Source organism: Hypanus sabinus, chromosome 3 (genome assembly GCF_030144855.1).
Source record: "Hypanus sabinus isolate sHypSab1 chromosome 3, sHypSab1.hap1, whole genome shotgun sequence".
Classification (NCBI taxonomy): Eukaryota; Metazoa; Chordata; class Chondrichthyes; order Myliobatiformes; family Dasyatidae; genus Hypanus; species Hypanus sabinus.
The window spans coordinates 59,477,456-59,502,496 of record NC_082708.1 but is presented as its reverse complement, the minus strand read 5'-3'; the positions used below and the strand labels follow the sequence as shown (position 1 = coordinate 59,502,496).

Below are 25,041 nucleotides of genomic sequence, written 5' to 3'. Positions count from 1 at the left end.
GTCTCCATGCATAGATCACCATTCTGAACTTCCAGAGGACCAATTTTGTCTCTTGCAATCCTCTTACTCTTAACATAACTGTAGAATTCCTTAGGATTCTCCTCACCTTGTCTGTAGAGCAACCTCACACTGTCTTTTAGCCCTCCCAATTTCTTTATGTTCTCTTGCATTTCTTATACTCAAGTACCTCATTTGTTCCTACCTGCCTTTACCTGCTATGCACCTCCTTTTTTTTCTTAACCAGGGCCTCATAATCTCTCAAAAACTAAGGCTTCCTAAAACTGTAATCCTAGCCTTTGATTCTGCTTTATTACAAGCTTTGTACTCTCAAAATTTCACTTTTAAATGCTTCCCACTTATCAAGTACACCTTTGCCAGGAAACAGCCTGTCCCAATCCACACTTGCCAGATCCCTTCTGATAACATCAAAATTGGCCTTTCTCAAATTTAGAATCTCAGCCTCTTACTATCTTTCCTTTCGGTTAGTCCTGATGAAGAGTCTCGGCCCAAAAAGTCGACATCGCTTCTCCCTATAGATGCTGCCTAGCCTGCTGTGTTCTACCAGCACTTTGTGTGTGTTGTTGTTTGAATTTCCAGCATCTGCAGATTTTGTGTTTGCTCTAAGAACCAGACAGATTCTTTTCCATAATTACCTTGAAACTATTGGCATTATGATCAGAAGATGCAATGTGTTTCCCTATACAAACTTCTGTCACCCACCCTGTCTCAATCTCTAACAAGAAATCAAATATTGTACACTCTCTTGTTGGGATGTCCATGTACCGATTAAGGAAATGTTCCTGAAATCATTTGACAAACCTACCCCATCTAGTCCTTTGGAGTATGGGAGATCCAGTCAATAGGTAGCAAGTTAAAAATACCTGCTATCACAACCTTGTATTTCTCCCAGACGGATTACAGTCAGTGAGGGGTTGTGCAGGAGCTGAAAGGTGGACAGATGGTGCCAGCAAACAACATGACCAAGGGCAATGTCCTCCAGATGGTTCACTTCTTTTCTTTCTAATGTGGTTCTGCTACTGTTGGAGCCTGTGATCTACATTTTGGTGGTGTGTTCTTGGGCTGATTAAGCAATCCAGTGCTTTGCTGTCTCTGAGGGTGTGTTCTGTGAGGCATGCAGCCTCGAGGCTAAGAAGCCTGGAGACAGGATGTGAGGCCATGATTGATTCCATTTCTTGCTGATCAAAGCCCCAATAAACATTGAAATCATCAAGGTGAGAGGGTACCCAGCACTGTCTACCAGCCTCTTGCTCGTTGCTCCTAAAGGAAGGTGTTTGCATGTGACTGTCTCTACCCCTCTTGCTTGTTGTTCCCAGAGGAAGGCTCCTGCATTAAGATGATCTTTCTCTCAATGTTGCCAGAGCATTGGGATTTAGGTAAGGTTTAAATGACGTGATTTATGGTTCTGACTCTTAGCTCACGTTACAACGTGTTTCTGATCGCTCCTTTAATTTGTTGCTATTTTGTGCGATTCTGAATCAGGGCAGACTGCAGATAATGAACACTGAGCTGAACTGAATATGCCTGGACTCTTTTGATTTTGTGTTTTTTATTCTGCGTTCTTCGCTTGTTTGTTTTTGATTGCCATTTGCGCGATTTGTTTTTTTTGCGTGGGGGGTTGATGTTTATCTTTGAATGGGTTCCATGTTTTTTTTTGTTTTATGAATCTCAGGGCTGTATACCACATACATACTTCAATAATAAATGTACTTTGAATCTTTAAACAGTCTGTGATGTCTCTACAAATTTCTCTAAATCCCATGGATTTAGGTGGTCTGTAACATTCCCCAGTAACGTGGTCATACTTTTCTTATTCCTTAGTTCTACCCAAGAAGCATCACTAAACAAGTTCTGCAGTCTGACCTGACTGAGCACTGCTGTGACATTTTCCTTGACTAGTAATGCCACTGTCCCCTTTAATCCCTCCTGCTCTATCATGTCTAAAACAACGGAACCCCAGAATAGGAGATGTGTGTGTTGCCCTGAATATTGAGCTGCCAGTCCTGCCCCTCCAGAAACCAAGTCTTACTAACTAGGAGCCATTAGGAAGTAGTGATCATAACATGATAAGTTTTTATCTACAATTTGAGAGGGATAAGGGCAGATCAGAGGTGTCAGTGTTGCAATTAAACAAAGGAGACTACGGAGCCATGAGGGAAGAGCTGGCCAAAGTTAAATGGGCGGATGCCCTGGCAGGAAGGACAGTGGATCAGCAGTGGCAGATATTCTTGGGGATAATACAAAAGATGCAAAAGCAGATCATTCCAATGAGAAGGAAGGATTCAAAGAGGGGGAAGGGGCCACAGTGGTTGACAAAGGAAGTCAGAGATTGTACAGCATCAAAGAAAAAGAAGTATGACAGGGCTAAGATGAGTGGGAATACAGATGATTGGGAAAGTTTTAAGGAACAGCAGATCTTAACTAAAAAAGCAATACGGAGAGAAAAAATCAGGTATGAGCTCAGTCTAGCCAGGAATATAAAAGGGGATAGCAAAAGCTTTTTTAGCTGTGTGAAGAGAAAGAAGATAGTAAAGAACAATGTTGGCCCCTTGAAGAATGAATTGGGAGAAATTGTTATGGGAAACAGGGAAATGGCAACAGAATTTAATGTGTACTTTAGATCTGTCTTCACCAGGGAGGACACAAGCAATCTCCCAGATGTATGGATGGGCCAGGGTCATAAGATATCAGAGGAATTGAGACAGATTGACATTAGGAAAGAAACTGTGATGAGTAGACTGGTAGGACTGAAGGCTAATAAATCCCCGGGTCCAAATGGTCTGCAACCGAGGGTTCTAAAAGAGGTGGCTCAGGAAATTGCGGATGCATTGGTAATCATTTTCCAATGTTCCTTAGATTCAGGATCAGTTCCTGAAGATTGGAGAGTGGCTAATGTTATCCCACTTTTCAAGAAGGGAGGGAAGGAGAAAACGGAGAACTATCGCCCTGTTAGCCTAACGTCAGTCGTGGGGAAGATGCTTGAGTCCATTATTAAGGACGAAATAGTGGCACATCTTGATGGCAGAAATAGGATTAGGCCGAGCCAGCATGGATTTACCAAGGGCAAATCATGCTTGACTAATCTGTTGGAGTTTTTTGAGGGTGTAACAAGGATGTTAGACGAGGGTAAGCCAGTGGATGTTGTGTACCTAGATTTTCAGAAGGCATTCGATAAGATGCCAGATAGGAGATTGGTGAGTAAAATCAGAGCTCATGGCATTGGGGGCAGGGTTTCAACATGGATAGAAAACTGGTTGGCAGATAGAAAGCAAAGGGTAGCAGTGAATGGGTGTTTCTCGGACTGGCTGGAGGTGACTAGTGGGGTACCACAGGGCTCTGTATTGGGACCACAGCTCTTTACGATTTATGTCAACGATTTAGATGAGGGCATTGAAAACTATATCAGCAAGTTTGCTGACGATACTAAACTGGGTGGCAGTGTGACATGCGAAGAGGACGTTAGGAGAATACAGGGAGACTTGGATAGGCTGGGTGATTGGGCAGATACTTGGCAGATGTCATTCAATGTGAATAAATGTGAAGTTATCCACTTTGGAAGCAGGAACAAGAGGGCAGAGTATTGTCTGAAAGGTGTAGAGTTAGGTAAGGGAGAAATGCAAAGAGACCTAGTTCACCAGTCAATGAAGGTGAATGAGCAAGTGCAACAGGCAGTGAAGAGGGCAAATGGAATGTTGGCCTTTGTTACAAGGGGAATTGAGTACAAGAGCAAGGATGTTCTTTTGCATTTGTACAGGGCCCTGGTGAGACCACACCTGGAATATTGTGTACAGTTTTGGTCTCCAGGTTTAAGGAAGGACATTCTGGCAATTGAGGAAGTGCAGCGTAGATTCACTAGGTTGATTCCTGGGATGGCAGGGCTGTCTTACGCAGAGAGATTGGGCTTGTACACGCTGGAATTGAGGAGATTGAGAGGGGATCTGATTGAAACGTTTAAGATAATTAAAGGATTTGATAGGATTGAGGCAGGAAATATGTTCCAGATGTTGGGAGAGTCCAGTACCAGAGGGCATGGATTGAGAATAAGAGGTCAGTTATTTAAAACAGAGTTGAGGAAGAGCTTCTTCTCCCAGAGAGTTGTGGAGGTGTGGAATGCACTGCCTCGAAAGACTGTGGAGGCCAATTCTCTGGATGCTTTCAAGAAGGAGCTAGATAGATATCTGATGGATAGGGGAATCATGGGATATGGGGACAAGGCAGGGACTGGGTATTGATAGTGAATGATCAGCCATGATCTCAGAATGGCCGAATGGTCTACTTCTGCACCTATTGTCTATTGTCTAATAGCTACAGTATCATAATTCATCCATGCCCTGAGCTCATCTGTCTTTCTTACAATACTTCTTGAAACACACACAACCTTTTGATTCCCCAACTTTGTATGAGGTCTTAACATCTGTTTCTACAACCACTTCATTATCTGTTCTGGCACTCAGGTTCCTACCCCCTGTAACTCTAGTTTAAACTCCTCCCCAACCATGCAGTACTAGTAAGCATCCCTGCTAGAATAATACTCACACTCCAAAGTGGGTACAAACTGCCTCTTCTATACAGGTCCCACCATCCCTGGAACAGAGCCCAATGATCAAAAAATCTGAAGGCCTCCCTCCCCCTCACCTACACCAGCTCCTTAGTCACGTGTTAAACTGTATGATCTTCCCATTTCTGGTCTCACTAGCATGTGACATGGGTAGCAGTCCTGAGATCACAAGCCTGGATGGAGGTCCTGTCTTTTAACTTAGCACCTAATTCCCTGCACTCACTCTGCAGAACCTCGTCCCTCTTCCTACCTATGTCACTGGTACCTATATGGAGCATGAGCATAAGTAAGAGCTGCTCACCCTCCCACTTAAGAATGCTAAGGACTTGATTTGAGATAACCTGGACCCTGGCAGCCAGAAGGCAATATACCATCTGGGAATCTCGCTCTCAACCACGGAACCTCCTTTCTGTTCCCTTAACTAACAAATCCCCTATCAGGACAGTGCAGCTCTTCTCCTCCCTTCCCCTCTGAGCTACAGAGCCAGATTCTATGCCAGACACCTGACTGACTTTCTTCCACTAGGTCCAATGTGGTGTACTTGTTGTTTAGGAGTTGTTTAGCCCATGGGGGTTCTCTGCACAGGCTGTTTAACCCCTTTCACCCTCTTAATTGTCACCCAGTTTCCTGCACCTCAGATGTAACTACCTCTCTATATGTCCTATCTTATACCCCCTCAGCCTCATGAATGATCAGGAGTTCACCTGGTTCTAGCCCCAACTCTTTAACACAGATGCATTTCTTGTAGGTGAAGTCATCAGGGACACTGGAGGTCACCCTGCCTTGCCACATCCCAAAAGAGAAAGATTCAACTATCCTGCTGCTCTAACTGTTCAATTATGAAGAAAGAAAGAAAGAAAGAAAGAAAGAAAGAAAGAAAGAAACAATAAATAAATTGAAAAAAAAATCTACCTAGAGCTTTCACCTTCTCTCACTGAAGCCTCTAAATGCTGCGGCCTCAAAATCCCCACTCTAACACTGTCCACTCTGACAAACAACACACACAAAATGCTGGTGGAACACAGCAGGCCAGGCAGCATCTATAAGGAGAAGCACTGTTGACGTTTCGGGCCAAGACCCTTCGTCAGGACTAACCGAAAGGAAAGATAGTAAGAGATTTGAAAGTAGTGGGGGGGAGGGGGAATGCGAAATGATAGGAGAAGACCAGAGGGGGTGGGATGAAGCTAAGAGCTGGAAAGGTAATTGGCGAAAGTGATACAGAGCTGGAGAAGGGAAAGGATCATGGGACGGTAGGCCTTAGGAGAAAGAAAGGGGGAGGGGGGTACACCAGAGGGAGATGGAGAACAGGCAGAGAGAGAAATAGAAACAAACAACTTAATATGTCAGGGATGGGGTAAGAAGGGAGGAGGGGCATTAACGGAAGTTGGAGAAGTCAATGTTCTTGCCATCAGGTTGGAGGCTACCCAGCTGGTATATAAGGTGTTGTTCCTCCAACCTGAGTTTGGATTCATTTTGACAGTAGAGGAAACCATGGATAGACATATCAGAATGGGAATGGGACGTGGAATTAAAATGTGTGGCCACTGGGAGATCTCAGGACTGCTACCCATGTCACATGCTAGTGAGACCAGAAATGGGAAGATCATACAGTTTAATATATGACTAAGGAGCTGGTGTAGGTGAGGGGGAGGGGGGCCTTCAGATTTTACCTTATTTCCTGGCAATGTCTTATATACTGGCTGGGTAGCCTCTAACCTGATGGCATGAACACTGACTTCTATAACTTCCGTTAATGCCTTTCCTCCCCTTCTTACCCCATCCCTGACATATTTAGTTGTTTGCCTGTTCTCCATCTCCCTCTGGTGCTTTCCCCCCACCCCACTTTCTTTCTCCCGAGGCCTCCCGTCCCATGATCCTTTCCCTTCTCCAGCTCTGTATCACTTTCGCCAATCACCTTTCCAGTTCTTAGCTTCATCCCACCCCCTCCGGTCTTCTCCTATCATTTTGCATTTCTCCCGTCCCCCACTACTTTCAAATCTCTTACTATCTTTCCTTTCAGTCAGTCCTGACAAAGGGTCTCAGCCTGAAACGTCAACAGCGCTTCTCCTTATAGATGCTGCCTGGCCTGCTGTGTTCCACCAGCATTTTGTGTGTGTTGTTTGAATCTCTAGCATCTGCAGATTTCCTCCAGTCCACTCTGACAAAAGCTGCTTCACCTGCCACGTATTTTAACTTGCACTTGCTAATGAATTCCAATCTCTGATCGGTCACTGTTCAATCCTTGAAATTCCTGTTAAGCACTACTTTTTATTGCATACTTGCTGACCTGAGTGGGTTAGTCCTCCTCATACTCCCGATCTCTGGCTAGCTGTTACTCAAACACCCATTCAGCATATCACAATCAACCAAGTTCCCAGCATTGATCTTTGTGTGATATCACTAGTCTTATGGGATCCAATCATAAAAGATACCCTCTATCACCATCCTCTGTCTCCCATTACCAAACCAATTTCGATTCAGTTTACCAACTTGCCCTGTAATCTACACCTTTGACAAGGTCCCGTAATGAGAACCTGATTCAAAGGCTTAACTAAATTCCATGTAAACCACATGTACTTTCTTGCCCTCATCAATAAATTCTGTAACATCTTCAAAGAATTCAGTTCAATCAAATTGGTCAAACAGAATCTGCCTTTGACAAAACTTTGTTGGACTGCCTGTGATTAGTCCCTGCTTTTTCAGATAATCATTAATGCTCTATTGTGTTCTATATTTTCCTTACCACTGACATTCGGCTCGCAGTTCAAGAGTTACTTGGCTTTTCCCTGCTGTCTTTCTTGAAAAGAGGGACCATGTCTGTTCTACGGTCATTTTACCTTATTTTCAACCAGTAAACATTTTAAAATCTTAGCCAGAGCTCCAGCAAACTATTTCCTTGCATCCTGCAGCAGCCTGGGCTAAATCCCATCATTCCTGGGGACTTACTCATCTTTAGGCCTGCCAAGGCACTAAAAAACCTCCCTTTTATTTATGGAGATCTGCTTTTGACTTTCACTGACTCCCCTTCACTGAATCGTTCAGATACAAAATCTGTTTCCTTTGTGAACACTAGTATAAAGTATTAATTTAGAACCTTATGCATACCTTCTAGCTCTAGCACAGATCACCTCCCACCCCTTGTCCTAAAGGGCCCTACTTTTCTTTTCATACGCATTTAATAAGCTTATATAATGCCTCTGGCTTCACTTTAATCCCATCTACAAGGGATTTCTTGTGAGCCTTCCTTCCATTCCTAATTTCCTTTTTAAGCATCTCCCTACACTTCTTATATTCTTGACAGGTCTCCTCCATCATTAGTTATATATATTAACTCCTTGGTCATATACTTCCTTCAGAATTATAATCAGGTTTAATATCACTGGCACACGTCATGTAATCTGTTTTGCGGCAGCAGCACATTGTAATAAAAATACAATTTACAATAAAAGAATTTAAACATTAAATAAGTTGTGTAAAATGAGAGCCAAAAAAACCACTGAGGTAGTGTATATGGGTTCATTGTCCTTTCAGAATTCTGATGACAGAGGGGACAAAGCTGTAGCTACAGTGTTAAATGTGTGTCTTCAGGCTCCTGTACCTCCTTCTTGATGGTAGCAATGAGAAGGGGACATTTCTTGGGTGACAGGGGTCCTTAATTACAGATACTGCCTTTTGAAGATGTCCTGGATGCTGGGGAGGCTAATGCCCATGATGGAGCTGGCTAAGCTTGTAACTTAATGCAGCCTTTTCTGATCCTGTGCAGTTGCTTCACCATACCAGATGGTGATGCAACCAGTTAGAATGCTCTCCACGGTATACATCATGGCCACTTTATTCAGTACACGTGTACCTGCTTGTTAATGCAAATATCAGCCAATCATGTGGCAGCAATTCGATGCATAAAAGCATGTAATTCTGTTGTTGTTCACATCAAACATCAGAATGGGGAAGAAATATAACTTAACTGATTGTCATGGAATGATTGCTGGTGCCAGATGAAATGTTTAAGTCTCTCAGAAATGGCTAATCTGGGATTTTCACACACAAGTCTCTGGAGTTTACAGAGAATGGTGCAAAAATAAAACCCAAAAAATGTCCAGTGAGTGGTAGTTCTGTGAGTGAAAACACCCTGTTAGGGAGAGAGGTCAGAGGAGAATGACCAGGTAGGTTCAAACTGACAGGAAGGCGACAGTAACTCACATAAACATCTGTTATGAGAGCAGTGTGCAGAAGAGCATCTCTGAATATGCAATACATCAAACTTTGAAGTGAACTTTGAATGTTGGGGTGGAGTTCCATTCTGATAATCTGGCATCACTGGGACTTCAGTAGTGATGAAAAGGTAGACTTTTTCCCTCAGAGAATTGAGAAACCTTGGGATTCTCTTCCTCAAAGGCTGTGGTAGCAGAACTTTTGAATACTTTCAAGGTAAAGTTAAACAGGTTTGCAAAAAGCAAAAGAGCCAGATGTTACCATGGCTAGTCGGGATTGCAGAACCAAAGTTGCAATTAGAGTAGCCCTGATATTTTTAAATGGTGAAGCAGACTGGAAGGACTGATTGGCCTAATCCCACTCCTCTCAAGTTTGTGTTCTAGGAGCTATCACGTTCTCAAAGGCAATTCAATTTATTCAGTAACAATTTACATCTCATGAATCAAGTTATGATGTCAAAGCAATCAAAGGATTATGTCAAGGTGCTACTATTATTCAGATATACCTCCAATTGTTGTAACCCATTCTTTTAGAAGTGATTTTACATCTTTTAGTTGATAGGCTCCGGCAAGGTTAGCTCTCAGGTACACTGAGTCAGCACAGATATCATGCTGTGGGGATGCGATAGCCTGATGATCAGATGTGGAAGCAACAGGATCACTCTGTAAGCAAATAAAAACATGTCAGTTTGATTAAATTAAGCAATTGATACATTTTAAGACAGAATGTTGGCTGAAGAACAAGATGACCAGAGCGAGGGTAGGACCAATCTGGGATAAAGGACGAAATGTACTTGAGTCAGAGGAGAGGTTCTTAATGAGTACTTTCTTTCAGCATTCGCCTGAAAGACGGACTTTGATGACTGTAAGGTTGAATTGAACAGCCTAAATGTGCTGGAACATGTTGGGTAAGAAAGAGGATATACTGGAAATTTTGAAAAGCATTAGTGTAGATAAATTTCTGGGGCCAGACAGGATACATGAATACTTCTTGAAAATATAGACAAAACATACTAACACTGCCGTAGTCAGAATATCATGAAAATAAAGGAATAGAACAGATTTTAGCAGTTTTATGTGCGAATTATTTCTGTATGTTCAAATAAAATATTCAGCAAGTTCAAAATGAAACATAATTTACTACTGAACCAGAGTTAGTGTACAGCACAGTATTACCTGATTTTTTTCTTTGCCTTGGTGTTCATGTCGAATCAATTCAGGCAGTACTTTAAGTGGACTGACCATTAACTTATTTTTAAGAGGACTAAGAGCTTTAATAGGACTGGTATGATTCTTCTTTTTAAACCGTTTCTTTGATTTTTCAGGAAGAGGATTCTTCAACTGTAGTAACTGACTTTTCAGGCCTAAAACAGTAAAAAATTATATTTCAAAATTTCTTTAAAGATTACCCCATAAGACTATATACACTTTTATATCTTTAATTACCACTCAAGTCACACCAAAAGCTTCAAGTTCCATTCAATTTCTTCCTACTGCCTAACATGCCCTACTATCTAAGCAAATCACGATAATGAATAATTACTTTGTTTCCTTGTCACTTTCTAGACCATTATCTACCGCATTCTTCAGTTATGAAATTAAACGAAAGGTGGATCAAATAACCAAATTGCATTCTCTGTGTAGACTCTCATATACAAGGATGTCCCTTGAGTAAAGCAATGGATTGAGACTGCTATCTGGAACTGTATACCAAGAAAAAGACCCAAAGGAAAAAAATCTCCCTCCCAATGTGCCCCAGAGGCACCTGTGAATCTCTTTGCAGCTTCATAACTTGGATCAGGAAACCTAAATAGAAGAAGGATGGCCCCCCCCCATGTAAATACCATAAATATGTGTAGTAAGCTGCTTATATTTTGAAATGTCACTCAAATGAAAACTAGTTAAAAAAAAGATAAAAGAAGGGAATCTTCAGAAGCTAACTCTATCATTGTTAGATCCCAACTAAACAAAGTACCAGCAATACACATGGATATTTAGGTTAATGCATTCCTGGCACATTTTCTTCGATTGTTAGGTAGTTGTTTAAAGATCCAGAAGAGTAATAGAGTAGTTTTCATAGAATCTGACATGTTGCTCCTATCTGTAAATTATATTGATTTGGTTCTTTCTCCTGCGAATGATAGGTAGTTAGATTATCTGTGAATAGTAGATTGTAAAGTTTGAAAAATAAAATTAATACAAATGTGGTCATATCTTTTTGAATACATGCTCCTTAGACTTGGACCTGGGTCAACAGCAAGCCAAAGTGAAGAAGTGGTAATCTACCCATCACATGTTCCCTTACATAGCCAATAATATTTCAAGTTTCTGTATGTACATTCACAGACCACATAAACTTTATTAAATTAGATTATATAGAACATAGAAAACCTACAGCACAATACAGGCCCTTCAGCCCACTAAGTTGTGCCGAACATGTCCCTACCTTAGAAATTACTAGGCTTACCCATAGCCCTCTATTTTTCTAAGCTCCATGTACCTATCTAAAAGCCTCTTAAAAGACCCTATCGTATCCACCTCCACAACCGTTGTCAGCAGCCCATTCCATGCACTTACCACTCTCTAAGTAAAAAACTGACATCTCCATTCATATGAATGAATGTACACATATATTTATGTTTGGTAACAGAAATGACAAATGTCACTTTATAATCACCTTGCACCTTACTTCATTTGAAATGTCATCGATTTCTCCTTTGTGTTTACCCATTTATAGATTCTATTCAATGAAGGTAAAAATGTTATCTATCTATGTACTTATTTATTTACAGACAGTGCGAGAAAGGTCCTTCTGGCCTTTTGAGCTACGCCGCCCAGCAATTCCTGATTTAACCCTAACCTAATCACATGGGACAAATTATAATGACCAATTAACCTACTAACTGGAAGACTGTGGGAGGAAACCAGAGCACTCGGGAGAAAAAAACGCATTCCATAGAGAGTACATAAACTCTCCTTACAGATGATGATGGAATTTAACTCTGATGCCCTGAGCTGTAATAGCATTGTGCTAACCGCTCTGCTACCATGATGCCTCAAATTAACATTTACATAAAATTACATCTTAGCCTGACAACATTGAAAAAAAATCTGAATATTAAGAGATTGTATTAGATTTGATATTATAGAAGAATCTGGTTTTAACAGTATTCTCACCTTGTCGATGCTTTTGATCATAAGCAGTTTTTAGTTCTTCTTGTACATCAAGGGGAAGAGCAGCGAAAACCTCAGGATCAACCTAAAAACAAAATATCCTGAATACTAATTCCTATTTACAAGAAGATGATTTGGTCATTTTGTGCAAATTTTTCTTAAGATTTACACAGAAATGAAGTACAGTAACAACAGGCATTTTACCTGTGAAAAAGCTGGGAGGGCTACTATCATTCCAGCAGCATTGCTTGTTTCCTGAGCTCCTGGTAACTCAAGAATCAGTGTCCCCATTGATGCAGGCACATGTCCAGTGGCAATGCCTCTCACTGACTCTTTGACACGGATGTCAGTAAAACCGGGCTGCTGTCGAGCAGAGAACGCCTGCTCCACCTGCTCTCTTATATCTGGAGGAAGTGCTGCCAAAACGGTAGGATCTATCTAAAAAAAGGAAAAACATCATATTACTCTCTTAAAAATGTTTGTACGAGCTCATTCTCTAAAAGGCTTAGTTTTCACATTATTGATACATCAACTACCTAGTAGCTGTGATTCCAGTGTACATGGATAAAATCTAAAAGCAATGATAAACCAGACATAAATGAGTTTGCGAAAGAAAAATGGAGGGCTATGTGGGAGGGATGAGTTTGATTCATCTTGGAATAGGTTAAAGGGTCAGCACAACATTATGTACTGAAGGGCTTGTACTGTGCAAGTTCTACAAATTTCTCAAAGCTTTACAGTACGTCAAGAATAAAGCACTTACTTTAAGTACTCAGACAGAAAAATATGCATTTTTCTTTTAAAATTGTCATTACATTGACACTGACTACACCATTTCATGTCCAAATATTTAAAAACTATACAGGTGTACCGTTTTTCGAACGTTCGCTTTACGACACCTCGCTGTTACGAATGACCTACATTAGTTACCTGTTTTCGCTAACTGAAGGTGTTTTCATTGTTATGAAAAAAAAGGCAGCGTGCGCGCCAAGCAGCCAAGATCCTCCCCCAGAACTGCATTCTAGCCGGCATTGCTTAAAACGTGCCTGTGAGCATCTGTGCTTTATGTCGATTTATTTTGTGCATCCATGTAAGGGTGTTACACTTAGCGCAAAACTAGGCACAATAAAGCTTTTCGATCGTGGTGAATGAAGTAAGGATATAGTGAGTTTGGCTAAGGGTTTGTGGAAGTTGGTGAAGATGATGTTGAAGAGGTTTTGGCATCCCATGACCAAGAACTGACAGATGAAGAGCTGATGAAGAGGGAAGGATAACAATTGACACCAAACGCAGTAGCGAACGGCCCGAAAGTGAAGTCATCCAGGAACTGAACGTGAAGGAATTGCGTGAGATTTTCACTGCGATTGACAATGCTGCAATGATTGCAGAAAAGTATGACTTTAATTTTGAAAAGGTACGTAGGCTTAGGGCATATTTGCAGGATGATTTGAGTGCTTACAAAGAACTGTACGATAGAAAAATGAGCGAGGCTAAGCAGTCAAGCATACTGTCGTTTTCCAAGCCTTCCACATCAGCCACAGCAGATAACAAAACTCAACCTTCGACATTGAGGCAGGCAGACATAGAAGAAGGTGACCTGCCTGCCCTGATGGAAACACACGATGATGAGATGACACCCCAGTGTCCCACCACCACAACCTCCGACGACTCAGCCCAACACACCATCATCAGTGTGCTCATGTCTTCCCAATTCCAGTAGGTGAAACTGCACTGGACATACATTATTCCTACTTTATATAGGCTGTGTATTTTTATGTGTTATTTGGTATGATTTGGCAGCTTCATAGCTTAAAGGTTACTGGAAGAGTGCTTCTGCCAAGAGCCCTTGCGCTGTGTGTTTTTGCCAAGAGCACTTGCGCAGAGTGTTTTTGCCGCAAGTGTTGTTGTGAGCACTTGTGCTGAGTCTTTCTGCCGAGGGCGCTTGTGTGAGATTTTCGCTACGGTGAACAGTGCTGCAATAATTGCAGAAACATATTTCTACTTTATATAGGCTGTGTATTTATCAGATCATTCCTGCTCTTACTATATGTTACTGTTATTTTAGGTTTTATGTGTTATTTGGCATGATTTGGTAGGTTATTTTTGGGGTCTGCGAACACTTACAAGTTATTCCCATATAAATAAATGGTAATTGCTTCTTCACTTTACAACATTCCGGCTTACGAACCATTTCATAGGAACGCTCTGCCTTCGAATAGTGGGGGAAACCTGTATTAATAATTTACCATACTTCAAAATACAATATTTAGATATTACGTATTTGTATATATAGTTGAAATTCCATCTGACTTCCAGTGTAAAAGGTATACAGATGCATACAGAATACTGGAAAGGTAATTCCGTAGGTACAAGAAAATGAATGACATATCAACTTTCTGAGCGATTCACTGATCTGGCTTCAAGGTAGGCTGGTATATTTTGCCTCAGTAATGTCAGGTAAGGTTCCACCCTCGCATAACTGCCAGTATCCCACGTCGAAAGTGTGTGAAAAAGGGTGTCAGATATGGAAATAAATCAGAATCAGAATCAGGTTTATTATCACCATCGTGAAATTTGTTAATATAGAAGGAAAAAAAAAGTTTAAAATTTTGCTGTGCTTTCTTTCAAGGTTCACAGATGAGCAGTGGTCACTTGGGCAAAGTACTAGAGGAGGCCTTAATGGAAACGAGTCTGTTTCAGACAAGAAAGAGAAAAAAAAGATAGTGAAATTTAGAAAAAGGAAATAGTGTTTTTGACAAACACTAAAAAAAGAGTTGGAACTTGGCTTCAATCCATTTTTCAGAAGGCACCAAAAATTAGAATTACAATGAAGTCTCAAGGAACAAAAGATGAAACCAGTATATAAAAAAAATCTACTGCTTGAATCTTCTTTCCTGAATGGATATCTTTATTACCGTCTACACTTCATCACTTCACAATAAATCATGTACTTTCAGGTTCATGTGTTAAATTAAAAGTACTGAAACTGACAGAAAAAATATGGTTGATTCCAGTCTCTGAAAAGCTATTAAGTGTTCTAACCAATAAATTATCAATAAGGTTCATTAACTCTTCTCAAACTTCAAAAAGTTGGGAGAACCAAAAATGTGACCTTTCTAAACATTTTAATAAATATTGCATCTGTGCATTGAAGAATCTACCTGTGGAATTGATCTGCATGGATCCCAGTGTTCCTCAAGAATTACAGTAGTTTAAATAGGGGGTGAAAATCTTACATTACAATAAATTCAGCAATGTATGCCATTTATACCATAGCATTCTTAAGTTAATAATATATCATGAATAACAGACCTGTTCTTCTCTGAAGTTATCGTCCAGGGAAAGGTTGAGATAACTATTAAGCTGTATTAAGACTGCTGGGAGGAGATATTGATAATCTTTTGAAATAATATTTCAAATACAGACATAAATTAAATCCTGAGACCAGCTTATTTAATAAGCCATTATGTTGTTGTCAAAAATGCCAAAATAACAAATATCTACACATTACCTGAGAAGGAGATGGCACTTCAATATTAACATCAGCTATATTCCTACGGATAGGTGTGTTCTCAGAGGTATGCATTCCATCAGATTTTAATAAAGTTTCTGATTTACTGATATTTGTACTAGATGCAAGCAATGGAGAGTGTCCACTTGTTGATGTCTTTTTTCTCGAGGAATCAGAGTCTGTAAATACATGTAACAAAATACAGCAAAGTGAGTGTGAAATAAATAAATATTGTACATGATAGTATGTACAACTGACAAGTGTGAAAAGCAACAGCACTTAATACCTTATAGTTTCTACAGATGGTTGCACAATGGCCTCAGAAGATGTTCCTACCTTCTGTTAAATAAAATGGAAGGTTAAACAGAATAAACTACTTTTGTTTATATTATCTGTAAACATTTTTCTTATAAAGCCCAGTGAGATAGAAATGAAACTCCATAAATGTATTACATTTCTACAACAAATATAAAATGTAAATCAAAAGAACTACAGAATAGAATTACTCTCTATTCAAAGAAACTTCATTTTCAATTTTACAGTGTAGAACTAGGAACAGACAGTATGGGATAGCATTTAAGTAGGGAGAGTGAACTATGATGCAAATAGACAGGAACATGGAAACGTTAACTGGGAATAAATGTACTCAGGGAAATGCCCAATTGAAATGTTTGCTTAACAAGAGATGTGCAATATCTAGTCAAAAGAAGAAAGAAGCATTCTTAGTTTAGAAAGCAAGGATCAGACGGGGATTTTGAGAATTATGTTAGCGAGGAAGGAGCTTAAAAGTGGACAGGAGAGGTAGAAGGGAACATGGGAAGGTTTGATGAGTAGCATTAAGAAAAACCCCAAGGTGCTCTATATGTACATGATGAACAGGAGGATGACGAGTCAGGGTAGACTGATCAGAGATGAAAGAGGATACATGTGCCTGGAGTCAGAGGAGATAGAGGAGGTCCATAATGTATAAGGGACATTGACAAACATGAGGTCAGTGTAGAACAGGCTAATATGGTGGAACATGTTAACGTTAAGTAACAGGATGCGCTAGATCTTTTGAAAACCATAAATACAGGTTAGTCCCCAGAGCCGGACAGGATATACCCAAGGCTACTAAGGGATGCAAAGAAAGAGACTATTGTGCCTTTGTCAATGATCTTTGTGTCCTCACTGGTCACAGGAGTAGTGCCAGAGGGTTGGAGGGTGGCAAATATTATTCCTTTGTTCAAAAAAGGTAATGGGGTAAACCTGGGAATTATAGACCAGCGAGTCTTACATCAATAATGGGCCAACTATTAGAGAGGACTCTTAGATGCAGGACTTATAAACATTTGGAGAAGCACAATCTGATTAGGGATAGTCAACATGGCTTTGAGAGGGGCAGGTTGTATCACGAACCTGATTTAATTTTTTGAGGATGTGACAAAACATATTAATGAAGGATGTGGTGTATATTGATTTTATTAAGGCATTTGACAAGGTTCCCCATACCTCATTCAAAAAATCAGGTGTGGGATCCAAGGAAACTTAGCTGTGTGGATTTAGAATTGGCTTGCCCACAAAAGACAGGGAGTGATTGTAAATGGAGTTCATTCTGCCTGAAGGTTGGTGACCAGTGGTGTTCCAAAGCTATCTGTTCTGGGACTCCTGTTCTTTGAGATTTTTTTTATAAATGACTTGGATGAGGAAGTGGAAAGCTGGGATTAGTAAGTTTCTAGATGACATGAGGCTGGTGGTGTTGTGGATAGTGTAAAAAATTGTTATAGGTTACAATGGGACATTGATAGGATACAGACATGGGCTGAGAAATTGCAGATGGAGCTCAATCCAGAAATGCTTGAAATAATTCACTTTGGGAGGTTGAACTTAAAGGCAGAATACAGGATAAATGGCAGGATTCTCAGAAGTGTGGAGGGACAGAGCGATTTTGGTATTCGCATCCATAGATCCCACAAAAATACAGCCAAGTTGATAGGGCGGTTAAGAAGCTATGTGATGTGTTGGCCTTCATTATTGGGGGATTGAGTTCAAGAGCCGCAAGATAATATTACAATTCTATAAAATTCTGGTTAGATCACACCTGTTCACTTGTGTTCAGTTCTGGTCATCTCATTATACAATACTTTAACATTACCAGAGAAATTATAGAGTACCATTTTCTATTACGTGGAGTTAATAGGCTCAACTGTTGGCAAATTAGCGGACTATTGTGTGGGATTTTTTTCAAAGATCAGCACTATCTGAATAAACTATTCCACTGAGAATTCAACCATTTACTTTATGTTCTCAAAGCCATAACAAATATGTTATCATGAAGGACTCACTGGAATTCATGCAATTTCTTAATTGCTAAGCAGGAACTCAACAAAGTTTACCTTGGGCAATAGGGCTTATGGTATAGGATTTGAAAATATAATTCTGGTTCAGGAATAGAGTGAAGTATTTAATTCTCATTAAACTGATCTTACGTGATATTGCATATCAGTTAAGTAATATTTCACCTGCAAGGCCATCAATTAACTTGTGATCTCCCTATATAGAAAGGACAATTTCACTACCAAGTGGAGAGAGGCACAGAACTTTGCAGCACACAAATCAGCCATTCAGTACAATCCAATATACTCCAGCTTCTCCAATTTATTCCTTGTAAATTTTTGCCCAATTTTTTCAATGGATACATTACTTTTAACTTAATCATATTCTGAGGGAAAACATACCATACTCAAGAAATTTTTGATAACCCTCGTGTCTCTTTGGTGATCATTTTAAATTATCAGCCTCTCACCACCAATTTTTCAAAGAAAGGAAACAATAGTTCTCTTTTCATTATCATTACCCTACAGCAGTGTAAAACTAACTAATAAATCTTCCAAGTCTGCTTGCTAGGGAAAACAAAAACTCATATTACCATATATTCTCCATCCTTGGCATCAATGCAATCCATTTCTATTGAATGCTCAATGTACATTAATAGTTAGACCATAAGACACAGAAGCAGAACTAGGCCCATTGAATCTGCTCCACCATTCCATCATGGCTGATTTATTTTCCCTTTCAACACTATTCTCCTGCCTTCTTCCTGTAACCTTTGATACCCTAACTAATCATGAACCTATCAATCCTTGCTTTAAACAAATGCAATGATTGGGCCTCCACAGCCATCTGTTGTAATTAATTCCATAGATTCACTACCCTTTGGCTAAAGAACTGCCTCCTCATAACTGTACTAATTCTCCTGACTGAGGTATATAAATCTGTGTTCAGATTTATACACTAACATTTTGTATAAAGAGGCTTGTTAGTAGCAGAATTAACATTTTACATGAGTCTTCGGTATGCAATTGTCATACAGAAATCACACTTCAGAAAAGCTGAATTGTAGAACAAACAGGCAAAAGAATGGCAGCTGGAAGGCTCTCTGCCTACTTCCATGTGGTCTTTCACACATTATATTTTCTCCCCATATTTGCTCTATGTTAACATTCACTGCAATTTTGCAACAGAAGCTTTCTTCACCCTATCCCCTTTTCCTCCAATCCATCTCATCGCTAACATTTTCTGTAATTCAAATGACCCTCCTTCTTTTTCTCTCAACTTTTTCTAAGGAGGGAGTCACCAAGTTTTAATTTGCTAACCTTCTGAAAGCCTGGGTTCCACAGCTTTCTTTGATCTTGATTTCTGAAACAGATCTGCCTTTGGACACGATAACCCACCAGCAGAGTTACTTCGTATAAATGAAGAGAAGGAATTAAGTGAAGCTTTGGTATCCGGGATTAACTGATTCATCTGAATTCCAACCTAAAGAAAAGTGAAAAAAAATTAAACTTCATTCAAATATATCTTTATATGATTACAATAATCTGTTATATTTTTATTCACACTTTAGTTTAACTGTATCACATTTATTGTACAGTTCCAAGAATACTTCACAATTATTCAATTTACTCAAACATTGGAGCATCATACAGCAGTACAACTTATAACTGGGGGAATAGCATACCAAATAATGCCGCAAATTGCATGAATAAAATAAAGTGTTTTATACAGAGCTGTCTAAGTTGTGTCGTATTGAATTATCTGAAAGCTCGATTATAATGTAGCTCCATTTGTTCCAGTTAAAGAAACAATTTACATTTAATACTTAGAATCTGAGACATTACTTATTAGAATGTGTTTAAAAACCTCTGCACTCACATCCTAATGTCCTGTCATTATTATATACCAAAGTTACAGTACTGTCCAAAGTCTTGGGCACATATATATAGCTAGGTAACCCAAACTTATGCATAGTATTGTAGTAATTTTATGTATTGCTCTATACTGCTGCAAAAAAAAGTCAAGATGTATGAGTGATGATAAACCTCATTTTGATATGGCTCTCTATTGTGGACTGAGAGGCAGGGAGAGGGGAATTGCAGTTGGGAAAAGGAGAAGGGAGAGGGGAGGGAGTGGAAAGCACCAAAGAGGTGTTCTGTGATGATCAATAAACCAATTGTTTGGAATCAATTGACCTTGCCTGGTGTCTTAGGACTGGGTGTGACCGGGTGTGTGGCATCTCACCACCACACATCTCTGGAACTCCTTCTCTGCCACCTGTCCCACACCCCTCCCATGATGCTCCACCCTTACCACTCCCAACATCCTTTATTCCCACCAGATGTACAAACCTGCTCTCCGCTCCACATTGACAAATACAACACAGTGCAAATGTCTGAGGCACCCTAGCTATAAATATATACATAACTTTTGCACAGTGGCATATGTATTTTAATAATTTTTCAGTAATTAATATAAATTATTTTGCCTAGTAATAGCAAAATTCAAGCTGTTGGCTAAGTTATTTTTCTCTTTCCTGGCTTGCTGCTACTTTTTTCATGATGTAGCTTTATACCAATCTTCAAATGTCAATAATCTTTAAAATGCAAATACAACTGTTAATTTCAATTTAATTAAGTTATAAATAAGCTATTTTTATTCAAAAGATTACAACTTTCCAAATGAAATTAGACAAGTAACTCCTTAACATTAAACATCAAACTTGAACCCCCAAATCAAAGAGATGACTTGGAGAAAGGGGACCACATTTAAATTAGATAGAATTATTGTACCACCTATTATTAATCATGCAAGTTTAAAGTTCCTAAAAATCTGTATATATATTAAACTATTCAATTTACTTTCACTTTTCCTGTAGCAATCTTGTTTACGCATTCAAAGTAAATTCAAATTTATCACACTCCCAACTTAATGCCTATAATATACACCAAAAGCAAAAATTCAGAAATAAAAACTGAAAGCCATTTTGAAGAGAGGAATAGCATATATCTTTTAAGGCCAAAGACCTCTTATCAAAAATTTGATTGAAGTTCACTGACCTAAAACATAAGAGTAACAGATACTAGGCTCTGAACCAAAATATAAATAGCTGCATGAACTGATTGACAGTGTAAAAGGGTGCCAAAATATTAACCATTTTGTTCTTTTTTCCAACAGCTGACTGACAGTATTTCTCAGCATTTGCTGCTGTTAACACATTATATATTTTGATACCATTACTTTCCAAGTTGATTCAATTTAATCTCTAAATTTTTTTTTGTTATTTTTTTTAATTGAAATTCATCATCAAATTTTTAAATCCCAAAACTAATATTAGAGCCTGCTATTTTCACTCGCTTTAAGATTCACCCTTTGAACTAGCTGCTTGTATTAGACTATAAGGTATAAAAGAAGTAGGCCATTCTGCCCATCGAGTTTCCACCAAGTCTAACCTCACAGCTTCTACCCCTAATTTAATTTGCTGCTGTAACAAGGCATGTCAATAAATGGATTTCCAGAGTTATACTTTTTGAGCAAAATAAATGATAAACAGACAAAAAAATTAAAGGTACATTAAAACACTGAACAATTATTATATTACATTAATATATCAACTTTACTAGCATAGATAATTCTATGACTATTTACAAAGCAAAGTTAAATAGTAACAGGACTGTGACATAGCTTGGTTCTCTTAATACTCTGAGTTGGAAATATCTTATAATTCTTTCACCTTCAATATAACACTCTACCTAATTGCAACATAAGAATGCTTTAACATTTCAGGAAAGTACCTTATGTAATTTTAAGTTTTTCTGCCAGAAATGACAATTTCACATTTTCCCACATGATACTCCATTTGCCAAATTTTTGTCCACTCACATAACCTATGCATATACTGTGTCCTCTTCACGACTTATTTTCCGACCTATCTTTGTGTCACTTGTATTTCATGATTTTGAACACCTCACCTAAATTTCCTCTTAGCCTTCTATGCACTGAGAATAATCACTGTATCTCCAATTTCACCATATAACTAAAGTATCTAGTTATTGAACTTATCTCAGAAAATCTATTTTGACTTCTCTCAAAGACTTTGAAATTGCTTCCAGTGTGGTGCCAAGAACTAAATACAGTATATGAAATAGACTTAAATTTCATCTTGTTTGAAGCCTGGGAACCTGGTAACTGACTGCCAATTGTTGGTTGTTTCATCACTTTTCTGCATTCAGAGTTCAAAGTAAATTTATTATCAAAGAACATACATGTAACTACTATGAAATTCATTTTCTTGTGGACATTCACAGTAGATACAAAGAATCACAATTGAATCAGTGAAAAACTACACAAAAGAGTAGACAAAAGACCAGTGCAAATGACGACAAATTGAGCAAATAGAAAAACAAAACAATACATACATAGATACATACATAAATAAATAAATGAATAGCATTGAGAACATAAGCTGTAGAGTCCTTGAAAGTGAGTCCATGGGTTGTGGAATCAGCCAGTGAGTGAAGTTATCCACTCTGGTTCAGGCGCCTGATAGTTGAGGGGTAAAAACTTCCTGAACCTAGTGGTGTGGGACCTACATCACACAGATTCAACTGAAGAATATCAAAATAGTTTAAAGTTTTTAATTTTTCATGGTGGCATTCAAGTTTGTAACTTGCAACTATCAGTTTTAATCATTAATTTTTAACTTACCCCTCTCATATCTGTCACATTCAGCTTCATCATATGGAACATGTTCAGTACTTCTCTGCTAATTATTTTTGCACTGCAAGTTGCATGATCTAAAGTCACACTTCTGCAGAATCAAAATTTGGAGACAGTTAAGCTGACAACAATGAAAGTAGGAAAGAAATGTTAAAAAACTGCAAAGTGCTTTATGCTAAAATGAAGTTGCTTTAATTTGATCTGATCGCATAAATCACTAAAGCAGATTCTAAACAAATGCACAAAATTAGATGAGGGATGGAATATAATTGATTATTTCTCCTTATTCTCTTTCACATTTCTGTTATTAGTTCACAAACAAGAAAGATCCTCGATAATGCAAACACAATAAGCCTAAAATTGGGATGTTATGTTGTGTTCATGAAGCATCAAACAATTTTTAATTTCAATGTGTTTTGAAAATGAAGAAACATATAAGAAACTAACATCATCAAAAATACAGCAAATACTTTAAAATCTTTTCCAACATTTTTTGAGCTGACTGTAATGCTATAGACAGATGACAAAAATAAAAAGTAGCAAAGAATGCAAGTGATTTCTTTAGGTGGCACTGGTAAACACAGAAAATGAAAAACCAGAGGGTTCAACAAAATAAAGACATGAACAAGACAAAACACTGAGTGCTAATGAGTGATGTCAGCCAATGGAGGTTTGTTAGAGTAAATTTTGGTTAGTTGTCCCATATCATAATGCCACTGGATGAATAATCAAAGTCTCTGCTATAAATATTAAACTGGTCCCTTTAGCGTTTATGTAAAAGAAAACCTGCGGGAAGTTGACCCTTTCTTTAACAATTGTCAGGATGCAGCCCAGGATAACATTCCTAAAGCAACCACCAAGAAAAGCCAATAAATGCAAGCTTACTAACAACAGTAGCATATGGTAGTACAAAAATAACAGAAAGGCTGTTCAGCTCCATATTACCCAGTTATCAAATTTATTATATTTCAATGATCTTCTTTCATTATATACAAAATAAAATGCACTTAAGTTAAATTTAAGCAATTTAATGTTACACAAATTTAAGCAAATTTTGAGATTAAAGGGATATGTAATAGTGTATTCAAAATCCATATCTTACTGAAAAACACGATAAAACACCGTGCAAGGAATAGCACAACCCGTAACATTTCAGTATCCAATAGCAAACACAGTACTGCTTTGTACTTTGAGATAAATTTTTAATACAAATCACTATGCTAAGTTTCTGAAATTTTTGCTGGAGCATTGCAGGATGAGGAATTACCTCATATAGAATATTGAGAAGCACAGAGAGGATATATGACATCTTTTTCCCAGGGTAGAAATGTCAAGTACTAGAGAATATAAACAGTTGCAAAAAAAAGTTTGTGAACTCCTTGCAATTATGTGGTTTTCTGCATTAATTACTCAGAAAATGTGGTCTGATCTTTATCCAAGGTGAATAATAAATAATAATAGACAAACACAATTTGTCTAAATTATTAACATACCAACAATTGTACTTCTTGTCAGCATTGAGTACATTTACACAATCACAGTCTAGGTTAAAAAATACGTGAACTTCTGGGGCAATGCCTTCTACAAAAGCTATTTGGAGTCAGGTGTTCCCATCAATGAGATGAGACTGGAGGTGTGGGTTGTACAGGCGCCCTATTCTATATATAAAAAAAAAGACAAAGTCAGATTACTGACAAGAGTCTACTTATCTCTTCCAAGAGATCTCTTTACGTGCACCATGAGTCAATCAAAACAACTTTCAGAGGACCTAAGAAGAAAAATTGTAAAATTTGGACTGGTACATGCATGGGAGGGGTATGGAGGGTTATGGTCCGGGTGCTGGTCGATGGCAGATTAGTAGTTTAATACGGGCCAAAGGGCCTGTTTCTGTGCTGTAGTATTCTATGACTCTGACTCTTAAAAGTTATTACTCTATTTGCTTCCACCAACTTCCTGGCTATGAGATCCACACACCTACTAATATCTTTTGAAAACAAGACTTGCCTTGTAAGCCTCCTTCACCATTTCCCCTCTCATCTTAAAGATATGCTTGCCAATATTTGACATTTCTACCATGAAATCAGATTGACTATCTACCCTACCAGGATAGTTGAAGGCAAGGCAGTGAATGGTGTCTACATATACTTTAGCAAGGCTTCTGACAGGTAGACAGGGTTGTAAAGAAAGCTTTAGACACATTGGCCTTCATAAATGAAAATACTGAGTACAGGTGTTGGGATGCTGACAGTGGAATTGGATGTTGGTAATGCCTAATTTGGAGTATTGTGTGCACTTTTGGTCACCTAGCTACAGGAAAGATGTAAATAAGATCAAAAGAGTGCAGAGATAACTTAAAAGGATGTTACAAGTACTTGAGGACAAGAGTCATAGGAAAAGGTTGAACTGGTCAGGATCATTCTTTAGAATATAACCTCTCACTGCAGCTAATGCATTTGGATCCAAACAACCATCCTGGTGAGAATCTGGCAGCCCCTCCAAACCCTTCACATCATTCCTGTAATGCAACAGTCAGA

The 25,041-nt window shown here is 38.7% G+C and overlaps 1 protein-coding gene across 7 annotated transcripts in view; it reads right to left on the bottom strand.

Moving 5' to 3' along the window:
* Positions 1 to 25,041, bottom strand: part of rev1 (REV1 DNA directed polymerase) — a 101,664-nt gene that overhangs the window by 9,585 nt on the left and 67,038 nt on the right. For all 7 annotated transcript variants that reach the window (XR_009511185.1, XM_059964465.1, XM_059964464.1 and 4 more), the window contains 7 exons: positions 22,496 to 22,598; positions 19,108 to 19,270; positions 15,473 to 15,651; positions 12,166 to 12,399; positions 11,965 to 12,046; positions 9,964 to 10,151; positions 9,294 to 9,450 (listed from right to left, as the gene is read on the bottom strand). Coding sequence is in view for 6 of the 7 variants with exons in the window: in XM_059964465.1 (XP_059820448.1) it covers positions 9,294 to 9,450; positions 9,964 to 10,151; positions 11,965 to 12,046; positions 12,166 to 12,399; positions 15,473 to 15,651; positions 19,108 to 19,270; positions 22,496 to 22,598 (1,106 nt within the window). In the remaining variant the exon portion in view is untranslated. The remainder of the gene's footprint in view (positions 1 to 9,293; positions 9,451 to 9,963; positions 10,152 to 11,964; positions 12,047 to 12,165; positions 12,400 to 15,472; positions 15,652 to 19,107; positions 19,271 to 22,495; positions 22,599 to 25,041) is intronic.